This window comes from Prunus avium, chromosome 4, assembly GCF_965620075.1.
Source record: "Prunus avium chromosome 4, drPruAviu1.hap1.1, whole genome shotgun sequence".
NCBI lineage: Eukaryota > Viridiplantae > Streptophyta > Magnoliopsida > Rosales > Rosaceae > Prunus > Prunus avium.
This window is the reverse complement of record NC_142287.1, coordinates 26,319,274-26,331,599: the sequence shown is the minus strand read 5'-3', so window position 1 is coordinate 26,331,599 and position 12,326 is coordinate 26,319,274. Positions and strand designations below refer to the sequence as shown.

Genomic DNA, 12,326 nt, shown 5'->3' with positions numbered 1-12,326 from the left:
AAAACAACTCTGAACTTGGACTTTGAATGATTAACATGGAAGATGAGCTGGTATCTGTTATCAGCTACCTTAAAAATAGAAGGAAATAGTCAAAACATATATGACATATATCACGACAACAACTTTGAGGCCTTGTTTGGTTCACAGAAAGAATTAGAGGGAAAATCATTTCCCATGTCATTTCCTAAGGGATGGGAAATGGAAGATTCCTCTCCCACGTTTGGTAATACTGAAAAAGTAATCTGAAAATAGCACTTTATTTTCTTTCCCATATTTGTTTTGAGTAGGAATTGAAAACAAAGTTTGTATAAATTTTCAGTTATACCCTTTTAAATTAAATAAAAGAAAGTATAGCCCAGATAAATTCTTTCTTAATCTTTATTATTTTAAGACGCTCCCAATGTCGATTCTTTCTTGATTTTTTTTATATTAGTAACCTAGACATACATGCATATCAATAAGAATCATTGTTTCTACAACTCGAAAGATGGGTTCTGGCTCTTCTGACAGCAAAACCAAAATATGCTAAATCACAGAAGAATTGCAGTATGAGAGCCTTTGACTGCGAACCCATTTTTGTCACTGTACATTTTGATGAATAATTAAAGACAAAAAGCAAAAACTCCTAATGCAAGCATGCAATTCTGTTAATTGATCTTCACAAAAATCATGAAATTCTACTTTCTAGAGAGGTTTTTCAAGGGATCCAAACAGCCCAAAGAAGAAAATAATCAATGGAACCAGTTTTGTGAAACTATATTCTACCTAGAATTAGCAATTGAAAAGAAAGATTATATTTTCTTCACTGATAAACACCGCAAAAGGAGAAAGACTTGAATTTTCTATTAAATCATGTCTCTGTTTTCTCGGTAACCAAACAGATGGTAACGAAGCCAAAGGGTTACGAAGAAAAGTACCTGTAACGTTGTGAGTTGGTCCAGTATTTTTGATTGTTGAGAAACCGCGGGGAAAGCTAATGAGAACAAGAAGAGCATCGAAACGACAGCGTTTTAGCAGTCTCTGCTGCACCTATGAAGTGCGAACCTTCCAGGCTTCTTTCCAATCCACTGTTTCAGAAAACTCACCCTAAAGTATCGCTCATTCTCTCTCTAACTCTCTCTTTTTTATTTTTTTGTTTTTATTTTTTAATTTACCCTTTTGTTTTCTTTGGTTGATGTGGGGTCCAGACGGAGGGGCCTAGCCTCTTGGGCTTTTTTTATTTTTTTGTTTTCGTGTTGTTGTCTGAATCTCCTTTTCTTTGAGAAATTTTTCTGGAGAACGTATAAATTTGACTGTGTCAACGGGGTCTAGTCCAGTGAATTGCGTACGGGTGGTTTCAAGTTCAAAACTTACCACGACTTAATAGTGTCTATGAGAAACTACTATTCTCCTTGTAGTTTGACAATCACTTGTATTAAAATAAATAAATTTGACTCTGCCAAAAAACACTTTATTTTTAAAACTGTTTATGTGTAAACATTGTTGTTTTTATGCTAATTTGCAAGTCTTCACAACTATCCCCAACTGAATCTTATTTTATTCATAGGAGTTTGGTTTTTGTGTTATTTTACTTGTCGGAGGATGATTTTAATTTGGAACCTCTCTCAACAAAATGGAAATAAATATATCGCTAGATCAATAGCTATTTGGTAGATTTGGTTTGTTGATTGTTTAAATACAAATACAAACACAAACAGGAAAGGTAATTATGCTTGTTTATGCTTGGCTCCTAAATGATTCGTCATGAGGAGAGGCATCAGAGACAACTTCATGCTCCGACACTAATTGAAATTAACCAACTAATCCTCCATTGCAGATTAACCATCTTCAAAGAAGCTAAACAAGTGGATAAGAATTTTATTCAGTGGAAAAAAAAAACTGCAAATAGATTCATCTTAAGATCAACAAACAAGTTTCTTAAATTTGCAACTTTCATAGCAGAATCCTTCTAGGACAGAATTGGACTTGCAAAATAAAATTGTTATAAAATCCTTCTAGATATTCCAGATTAGGTGATCTCTTGAGCAACTCTGTTGGCAAATCCCAGTTGTAGCAATCATGAAGAACCAGCTTCAATTCGTTCAAATTATCAAAAGCAGAAACACAACAAGCCTTCATAACAGATGAAGTATTGATCAAACATAGTTGCCAAAATGGAAACAGGATTTCAGTTACGAACACTACGTTTGGTACAAAGAAAAAAAAAGATCGATAAGCAAAGAAAATTTTAAAGGAATAGAATAGGGGAGGGGGCATGCAAGTGATGTTGTGCGGAAGCGTCAACCAAGTGCGAGTGAAAAATAAACACAACTAGCAGGAGATAAAATGAACACAAACAACACCAACAAGAACACCAAGATTTATACTGGTTCGGCAATGCCTACATCCAGTTTGGAGACGACGGAGTATTCCACTATAATCAATGAGAACATACAACAGTGTTTATCACTCAATTTCCCAAAGACCCAAATAACCCAAGCTCACACATTTACAATAGGAAGAGAAACTGAAAATACAAAGCAAAGACAACTTGAGAGAATTTTCTTCTCTCTGCCGAATGGCTTCTTGCTGTTTCTCTCCCTCTACTCTACTTCTTCAGCTGCTGCCATACTTCTCAATTTATAGAGAAGCCAACGGGTGAAGGCCAGCTAGTCAAATTATGAGGCCAACTATGAAGTCAGAAAGCCAGCCAAGTTTGCATGGCTTTTGTCTCCCACGTGCTCCCATCTTCTGCCAAAGCTTCAATATTCCTCTGCAAAGGCGCTGCAAAGTTGTTATTCACCTGCAAAGCTGCTGCCCCCACATGACAGCATCCTCCCACATGATAGCACAAAGTTCTTTCGGTGCAAGTTGAGCCATAATCAACAATCTCCACCTTGGCTCAAATTGTACCAAACTCGTAATACTCCCAATGGTCGTCTCCCAATCCCCCACGGGGCAATCAACAAATTTTACAAATTCCAATCAAGTCTAAGCAATGCTTAAACTTGAGCAACGAAACTGGTTTCGTCAACATATCTGCAGGATTGTTGGTGGTTCCAATCTTCTCAAGAAGAACATCTCCCTCTTCAATAATCTCACGAACAAAATGGAACCTCACGTCAATGTGTTTCGTACGTGCATGATGAACTTGATTCTTTGCTAAATAAATAGCACTCTGACTGTCGCAATACACATCCACATGGTCCTGTTGAACCCCTAAGTCATCAAGCAACCCTTGAAGCCAGATGGCTTCCTTTATAGCTTCTGTTACCGCCATGTATTCAGCCTCAGTAGTCGACAAAGCAACAGTAGATTGCAAAATCGACCTCCAACTCACTGGGCCTCCAGCGATAGTGAATACAAAACCTGTAGTGGACCTACGCTTGTCCAGATCACCTGCGTAATCAGAATCTACGTATCCAACAACACATTGACCATTAACTTTATCCTGCTGAAACAATAAACCAACATCCACAGTACCCAGAATATACCGTAGAATCCATTTCACAGCTTGCCAATGCCCTTTTCCTGGATTATGCATATATCTACTGACAATACTAACAGCTTGTGAAATATCAGGCCTAGTACACACCATAGCATACATTAAACTACCAACAGCACTTGCATATGGAATTTGAGCCATGTAATGACTCTCCTCATCAGTATTAGGAGACATAGAAGCACTAAGTTTGAAATGAGGGGCAAGAGGTGTACTAACCGGTTTTGAATTTTCATTCATCCCGAAACGTTGTAGTACCTTCTTCAAATACTGCTTCTGACACAGACTAATCTTGCCTTTCGCTCTATCTCTTTCAATTTTCATACCCAGTATCTTCCGAGCTTCTCCCAAGTCCTTCATCTCAAATTCATTACTGAGTTGAGTCTTCAACCTTTCAATCTCCACTTTGCTTTTACATGCTATCAACATATCATCAACATATAAAAGCAGATAAATGAAGGATCCATCTTGTAGCTTGCGAAAGTATACACAATGGTCATAATGACTTCTTGTGTACTCATGCCCGATCATAAACCTATCAAATCGCTTGTACCATTGTCTTGGAGACTGCTTCAAGCCATACAATGATTTTTGCAATTTGCAAACCCAATTTTCCTTGCCAGCAATCTTAAAACCTTCTGGCTGAGACATATAAATCTCTTCCTCCAAATCACCGTGTAAGAACGCCGTCTTGACATCAAGTTGAGCTAACTCGAGGTCAAACTGCACAACCAAAGCCAACAAAATACGAATAGAAGAATGTTTTACTACAGGAGAAAATACCTCGTTGTAGTCAATGCCTTCCTTCTGAGCGTAGCCTTTAGCTACCAATCTGGCTTTGAATCTTACATTGTCTTTTCCCAAAGATTCCATCTTCTTGGCATACACCCATTTACAACCAATTGCTTTCTTCCCTTTTGGTAACTGAACCAGCTTCCAAGTCTCATTTTTATGAAGAGATTTCATCTCCTCATCCATAGATTTCTTCCACTCCATGTTCTCTGAACTTCTGACAGCTTCTTTGTAGGCGGATGGAATATCATCTTCAATAACGGGAAGTGCATATGCCACAATATCAGTAAACCGAGCAGGCTTCCGAATTTCCCTTCTCTGTCTTCTGATTGCAATATAATCTTGTTGCTGTGGAGGCTCTTGGGTAGGTGCCTCCTCTTCATCATCCTCATCCTCATCATCAGAATTAACTGTAGGACTAGTGTCTGTAACATCAGACCTTACTGGAACAACTGGAGTCTTTAGTAACTCCACCTGCTTTGAACTACTCATGGTCTTGGTCGCTTCAGTTTCACCTTCATGCTTGTTCTGATTAACCATAGCAGCCTCATCAAAAGTCACATCTCTGCTTACAACAAATTTCTTCTCATCTGGACACCAAAGTCGGTATCCCTTCACGCCAGTGCTAAAGCCCATAAATAGAGCTTTCTTTGCTCTTGGATCCAACTTGCTTTCCCTGACATGGTAGTAAGCAGGACAACCAAATATGTGTAAAAACTTGTAATCAGTACAAGGTTTACCAGACCATACCTCCATGGGCGTTTTGCCCTCGTTCGCAGCAGCCGGCAACCGATTAATAAGATGGCTTGCATAAGTAATCGCCTCAGCCCAAAACGCCTTGCCTAAACCAGCATTAGACAACATACACCGGACTTTCTCAAGCAAAGTACGGTTCATGCGCTCCGCCACCCCATTCTGTTGCGGTGTCTCCCTAACCGTGAAGTGCCTCACAATACCCTCATCTTGACAAACTTTCAAGAAAGGATCAGACTTATATTCACCACCATTGTCTGATCTGAGAGTCTTGATCTTTCGACCGCTTTGCATTTCAATCATCTTTTTCCACTTCAGGAATATCTTTAAGACTTCATCTTTACGCTTCATGGTGTACACCCATATTCTTCTAGAGAAGTCATCAACAAAGGAGACAAAATAATGGCTACCTCCCCAAGATGCATTCTTGGAAGGTCCCCAAACATCAGTGTGAACATAATCAAGAATGCATTTAGTGTTGTGAATAGCGGTGCCAAATTTTACTCTAGTTTGCTTACCCAACACACAGTGTTCACAGAATTCCAATTTGCATGCCTTTGCACCTTTCAATAAGCCTTGCTTCACCAATCCTTGCAACGCTTTTTCACCAGCATGCCCAAGACGCATATGCCATAACCTCGTAGTGTCTGTGCTATCTGCGTCAGCAGCTTCGGTGACAGCTGCTCCACCAATAACTGTACTCCCCTGCAAGAAATACAAGTTATTTCGTCTTGTACCTTTCATCACCACCAGTGCCCCGTACACAGCTTTAAGAACTCCACCCTCCATGGTGATCTTGAGACCCTTGGATTCCAAAGCGCCCAATGAGATGAGATTCTTCTTCATATCCGGTACATACCGAACATCACTCAATTCTCTGACTGTTCCATTATGCATCTTCAAACAGATTTTGCCTATTCCTTGTGTTTTGCAGGCATTATTATTGCCCATCAAAACAACTCCACCATCCAGCTCCTCGAAGCTAGAAAACCATTCCCGAATGGGACACATATGATAGGTGCAACCTGAATCCAAAATCCACTCCTCGGAGTGACCATCAGCAGATGAACTAGCCAAAGCAAACTCGAAATCATCATCTCCAGATTTTGCAACATTTGCTTCAGAACTCGCTTTCTCCTTCTCTTTGTTCTTCAATTTGGGGCAGTCTTTCTTCCAATGACCCTTTTGGCGACAAAAGGCACATTCGTCTTTAGCAGGAAACTTCCCTCGCGACTTTGAACGAGATTTTCCCCGCTTCCCAGATTTTCTTTCCTCTGTTCGACCCCTTGCAACAAGTGCCTCGGTTTGTGAATTGTGAGTCTTCTGATCCCTTTTACGACACTCATGATTCACCAATGCCGCAGACACCTCCTCAAGTTTCACCTCGGATTTTCCATACAACAAAGTAGTTGTCAAATGATCATAATCATCAGGCAATGAATTTAACAAACATAGTGCCTTATCCTCGTCAGGAATTTTCACATCAAGGTTTGCTAAATCAGCAAGTATTTTATTATAATCATTGAGGTGTTCATGCATAGAAATACCTGGACGATACTGAAATCGGAAGAGTCGCTTCTTCAAGAAGAGCCGATTTTCTGCACTCTTGGTCATATACTTCTCCTCCAATTTCGTCCAAAACTCCTTAGCAGAAGTTTCCTTCATATATGGGTATTTCAACTCTTTATCAAGGAATGATCGAATAGTGGCACAAGCATGAAGATTAATTCGCGTCCACTGCTTGTTATCAATATCTTCTGGTTTATCCTCCAGAACTATATCCAATTCTTGTTGATACAACACATCCATAACTTCACATTGCCACATACCAAAACTATTAGAGCCATTGAATTTCTCAACCTCTAACCTTGTAGTGGCGATTGGATGTCTATTGGATGTAGGTGCCGACGAAGATGATGCCGACTCCTTCTCCTTCACAGATTCATCTTTATCTCCAGCCATCAAATCCACTCGGCACTATTCACGGCTACTGTAGCAAATCACTATTCACGGCTACTGTAGCGCAGCTACTGTTCACGGCACTGTAGAAGCGGTACTGTTCACAGTACTGTAGCACGCCAATTTCCCCAGTCGAAACTGGAGCTCTGATACCACTTGTTGTGCGGAAGCGTCAACCAAGTGCGAGTGAAAAATAAACACAACTAGCAGGAGATAAAATGAACACAAACAACACCAACAAGAACACCAAGATTTATACTGGTTCGGCAATGCCTACATCCAGTTTGGAGACGACGGAGTATTCCACTATAATCAATGAGAACATACAACAGTGTTTATCACTCAATTTCCCAAAGACCCAAATAACCCAAGCTCACACATTTACAATAGGAAGAGAAACTGAAAATACAAAGCAAAGACAACTTGAGAGAATTTTCTTCTCTCTGCCGAATGGCTTCTTGCTGTTTCTCTCCCTCTACTCTACTTCTTCAGCTGCTAGTCAAATTATGAGGCCAACTATGAAGTCAGAAAGCCAGCCAAGTTTGCATGGCTTTTGTCTCCCACGTGCTCCCATCTTCTGCCAAAGCTTCAATATTCCTCTGCAAAGGCGCTGCAAAGTTGTTATTCACCTGCAAAGCTGCTGCCCCCACATGACAGCATCCTCCCACATGATAGCACAAAGTTCTTTCGGTGCAAGTTGAGCCATAATCAACAAGTGATGTGTCTATCCCTCGGCTAAGATTTTCTTCATTTCTCTGGTACGTAAAAGGGAATAAGATGATTTCCAAAAGGAAAATAAGAAAATAAGAGATGAAATGAGAATCTCCTCATGTAACTACAGATCAACATCTTATTCATTTCCTATACAAACCAAAAGCAAATTACTATTTAATTTGTTTCATTCTTTCAATATGTCCAACTTCGAAGTGATTGAAAATATTGACACCTATGCGTTCCACACCCCTCCAGTCTTCCTCTTTACAAAAGAAGGAGCACAAATCCTTCCTCTCTTCCAACCATCCCTTCATCCCATCCTCTCTACCAAACAAAGTTTAAAAGGAACAAGTTAGTGCATACTTACTTCCCAAACATGAGCTGATAGAGAAAGATATTTAACATTGGAAATTCCAGCCAGAAGTGCATTTGCACGGTTAGAAAAGTCGGGCTGTTGATCCGCCACAGCATGGCTAAAGAGATTAAGACTGGCTTTGACCAGGGATTTTGCATTCTTGAATAAATATTTCGACAAAATATCCTGCTTTAGATCAATGTTTTCAAGCTTTGGACAATTAATAAGAAAACAGTACTGATGATCATGATCGCCAACCCAGTTTCTATGCGGCAATATCAATCTTAACGTCTTTAGTTCAGGAGCAGATATCTTGAAATTCAAAACATCATCTGATCCAAGAAGTCCATCTATAGTCAAATCTTCAAGTACAGGACAGCAAGAAAAAATCTTTTCCATCGAATCATTAACAGGATATTCAACTCTGACATGGAGAATCTTGAGACTTAGGAGGAAACACCCTGACGCAGGAGGAGCATTGGTAATACAATTTGACCTCAACTTCAAAACCACCAGTGTTTTACACATGAAAATGAATTGGGGCAACTCAAAAGCCAGGTCTTTATCTGTTGTTTCAAAACAAAGATCAAGTTCAACAACATTATGCTGGATAGCAGTTCGAATCCAACCATCAATACGAGCAAAATCCTTAATACCGTAGGAACAATGAAGACAGAATTTTTTAATATCTGATGAACCACGAAGGGAAATCACACGATCAACAAATGTCAAGAAACCAGCAGAGGTAGACTTGTCTTTCTTTCTGTTGAAAAAATAAGACTTGGCTTCTACATATTTGAAGTCTAGGTTGGGAACAAAAGCCCATACGTTCTTCCATCTTGTAGAGAGAATGCTGGTCCTCACCGCATATTTTGTTGGGAGGAACGAAAGGATGTGACAAAGTACTTCATTTGGTAATTTACTGATCTTGTCTTCAACTCTTGCTGGAGGATTTGACTTCTTATTTGGTATCTTCCCACCCATTAGTAAGAGACCCTTTACCCTCGAACCCATCTTTATGTCTCTGTGCATTTGGATAAAAAAAAAATAATAACTAGAACTAAAAACTCCTAATTTTTATGTCTCTGTTCAGTTACTTAGAAACATTAAACTATTCATGTATGAAGAAATATGAAATTCTATTTTCTAGGGAAAAGCTTTCCGATGAAAACAGACAGACCCAAGAAAAAAGATCATCAAAGGAACAATTTTCCGGAAACCATATTCGATCTAGAATTAGCAACTGAAAAGAGAGATTACATTTTCTTCACAAATAAACAATGCAAAGGGAAAGACTTGTACTTTCCATGAATCATTTCTCAGTTTCTCGGTAACCAAACAGATGGCACGGAAGAAGCTAAAGGGTTATGAAGAAAAAAGTACCTGAAACGTTCTGAGATGGCCGAGTAGAGCCCTAGTGTGAGCGAATAGTAAAAGCCCTGCTTGGTTGTCGAGAAACGGCGGGAAAGGCTAAGAAAATTGTAACCACAGGTACGACGCCGCTTTGACCATCTCTGTTGCAACTTGCGACTATGAAATGAAAATGTGAAACTTCTTTATGAAAACTAGAGCATTATATGCATCTTCTCTTTCAGTTGCGTCTCTGGCTTTGAGCATTTGTTTCCTTTTTTCAACTCCCTTTTGGGCTCTGTCTCTTTGGGCTTTCATGCGCATTATTTCATTTAATTGAATAATATTTTAACATTAAAATGAGAAGTAACACTAAATTCGAAAGGGGTTCGTTTATAATTTCCATGTTTACGTTAATTACGTTTTAGATGCTTGCATGTTAAACGTTTTGTGATGGTGAATAAAATGAGCATTTGATAATCTTATTCTGACTAGAAAGACTTGTATAAAAAATTAAACAACAATTAATTCGAAGGAGCTTAATGCTCCTACATTGCAAACCTTCAATCCCATGCAAATCGATCCATCTTAAGATCAACAAAGGGGTTTTCTCTGATTTACAACTTCGATAACAGAATCCATCTAAAACCCAATATTGGACTAACAAAATAAAAACTTCAGTTAAATTCAACTTGACAAGCCTTTGAAGCCCTTCGAGACATTGCAAAATCTTTGGATAAGTCATTACAAATAGTCATCTTACTCAAAACTTGACCCTTCTTTAACGAATACTTAGCCACTTTCTTCTCATGCGGGTATCCCTTGTATCCCCTTATATATGGTGACAGTCTTGAGGTGTGATATCAGACAAACAGGCACAGATTCTGGTCTTCTCCATCGATGCTCTGAGTCTAAGACATGTTTCAAGTATTGCTTTTTGTAATCCCCAAAACATGATATGTTCTGCAAAGTAAGAATGAAATGAGAATAGTAAAGAGATACATGTTGGTAGGACGTAGCATTAGTGAAAGTGCATCTTACTTCTTTATGTTCCAAGACAAGATATTCCAGATTAGGTGATCTCTGGAGCAGCTCTGTTAGCAAATCCCACTGATAGCGATCATGAAGAACCAGCTTCAATTCACTCAAATTATCAAATGCAGGCAGACAGCCACCCTTCGTGAAAGATAAAATACAAATCAAACATAAACTCATGCATGAATTAAACATTTACTTAGAGCATCCACGGTTGGGGGGTGTAAATTCGGGAGTGTAAAGCCACTTTTACATCCCCTTTACACCTCCGGGGGGTGTAAATATGTTTTTTGCTCCAGTGGGGGGTGTAAATTCGGGGGTGTAGCCGTGGGTCCCAGCCTTTTATGTTGACTTTTCTTCATTTTTCTTCTCTTTTCTCGGGTGGGTCCCGCCTGCAAGAGATGTAAAAATGGATGTAAATATACATTTTATTTTACATCCTCATGGTGGTGATGTATATTTACATCCATTTACATCTCACCATTGGAGACCATTCCGGTGACTAGGGGTGTATATTTAACATACACCCCCCCACTGTGGATGCTCTTATGCATAGCAGCATACTATTGCAAATCATAAAACACCAGAATGGAAGACACTACTTTCAGTACAAACACTACTTTTTTTATAAAAACAAGCGATAGTCTAAACTACAAGGGGAGGGGGACATGCCTGCTGGGGATGTGTTTTTTCATCATGAAGTTTAGAATATCATGGAAGGAAAGAAATGTCTACAGACTTTTCAGTTGCTTTCTATTTCTTAATTATTTCCTTCCTAAACCAAAACCAAATAACCATTTATTTATAGAGGGATTCAAAAGATGGGCTTGCATGCTACCCTGCTCTCCTTCCTATACTCCTCTCTACTAAACATTGAGTAAAAGGAGCGAGTTATGGCATACTTACCTTCAAAAAATGAGCTGAAAGCGACAGGTACTTAACATTGGAAAATCCGGCCAGAAGCGCAGTTGCTCTGTTAGAAAAGGCACGCCGGTGATGCACATAATGGCACCAGAGATTGACATTTGCTTTGACCAAAGATTTTACGTTCTCGAATGAATAATTTGACAAAATATCCTGCTTGATATCAAGGCTTTCAAGCTTTGGACAATTTATAAAAAAAGTGTGGTCACTATCTTGACCAAAACAGCTTAGGTTGAATTCCAGTCTCAACGTCGTTAGTTGAGGCACAGAGATGTTGAAATTCAAAACATCATTGAGTCCAAGAAGTCCACCTATAGTCAAACATTCAAGAACAGGGCAGCAAGCAAAAATCTTTTCCATTGAGTCATTATCAGGATAATCAACACTGATATGTAGGAACTTGAGACTTGGAAAACACCCTGATGTAGGAGGAGCATATGCTATACAATTTGACTTCACCTTCAAAACCTCCAGTGTTTTGCACATGAAAACGCATTGAGGCAACTCCAAAATCAGGCCACCTTCATCATTATTTATTTCGACATGAAGATCAAGTTCAACAACATTATGCCTAATGACGGTTCGAATCCAACCATAAATGCGAGAGAAATCCTTATCGCTGCAGTAACAATGAAGACGAAATTTTTGAATATCTAACGGGTCACGGGAGGAAAGAACATGATCAACAAAAGTTAAAAAGACAGCATAGGACTCAGACTTATATCCCACTGTCCGCGGATTAAAAACAGACATATCTTTATATTCGAAGTCTAGAATGGGAGCAGAAGCCCATATCCTCTTCCATCTTGTAGACAGAATGCTAGTTCTCACAGCATATTTTGTTGGAATGAAGGAAAGTATGTGACAAAGAATTGCATCTGGTAACTCACTGATCCTATCTTTAACACTGTCTTGACGCCTTGGCTTCTTTTTTAGTCTGCGAGGCTTTGATTTCGAACCCAT

At 39.2% G+C, this 12,326-nt stretch overlaps 2 protein-coding genes across 2 annotated transcripts in view; both read right to left on the bottom strand.

Moving 5' to 3' along the window:
* The window catches only part of LOC110757546 (F-box/LRR-repeat protein At4g14103-like), a 96,092-nt gene extending 86,481 nt beyond the window's left edge, over positions 1-9,611 (bottom strand). The window contains exons 1-2 of the mRNA XM_088251711.1: positions 9,438-9,611; positions 8,067-9,078 (exon numbers count right to left, since the gene is read on the bottom strand). Of these exons, the coding sequence (XP_088107837.1) occupies positions 8,067-9,068 (1,002 nt within the window). The 5' untranslated portion in view covers positions 9,069-9,078; positions 9,438-9,611. The remainder of the gene's footprint in view (positions 1-8,066; positions 9,079-9,437) is intronic.
* A 470-nt stretch (positions 9,612-10,081) lies between these two features.
* On the bottom strand, positions 10,082-12,326 carry LOC110757595 (F-box/FBD/LRR-repeat protein At5g56420-like). Its single transcript, XM_021959254.1, is given in 4 exon segments — positions 10,082-10,243; positions 10,245-10,367; positions 10,446-10,580; positions 11,346-12,326. Coding segments are annotated over 4 exon segments (1,401 nt in total).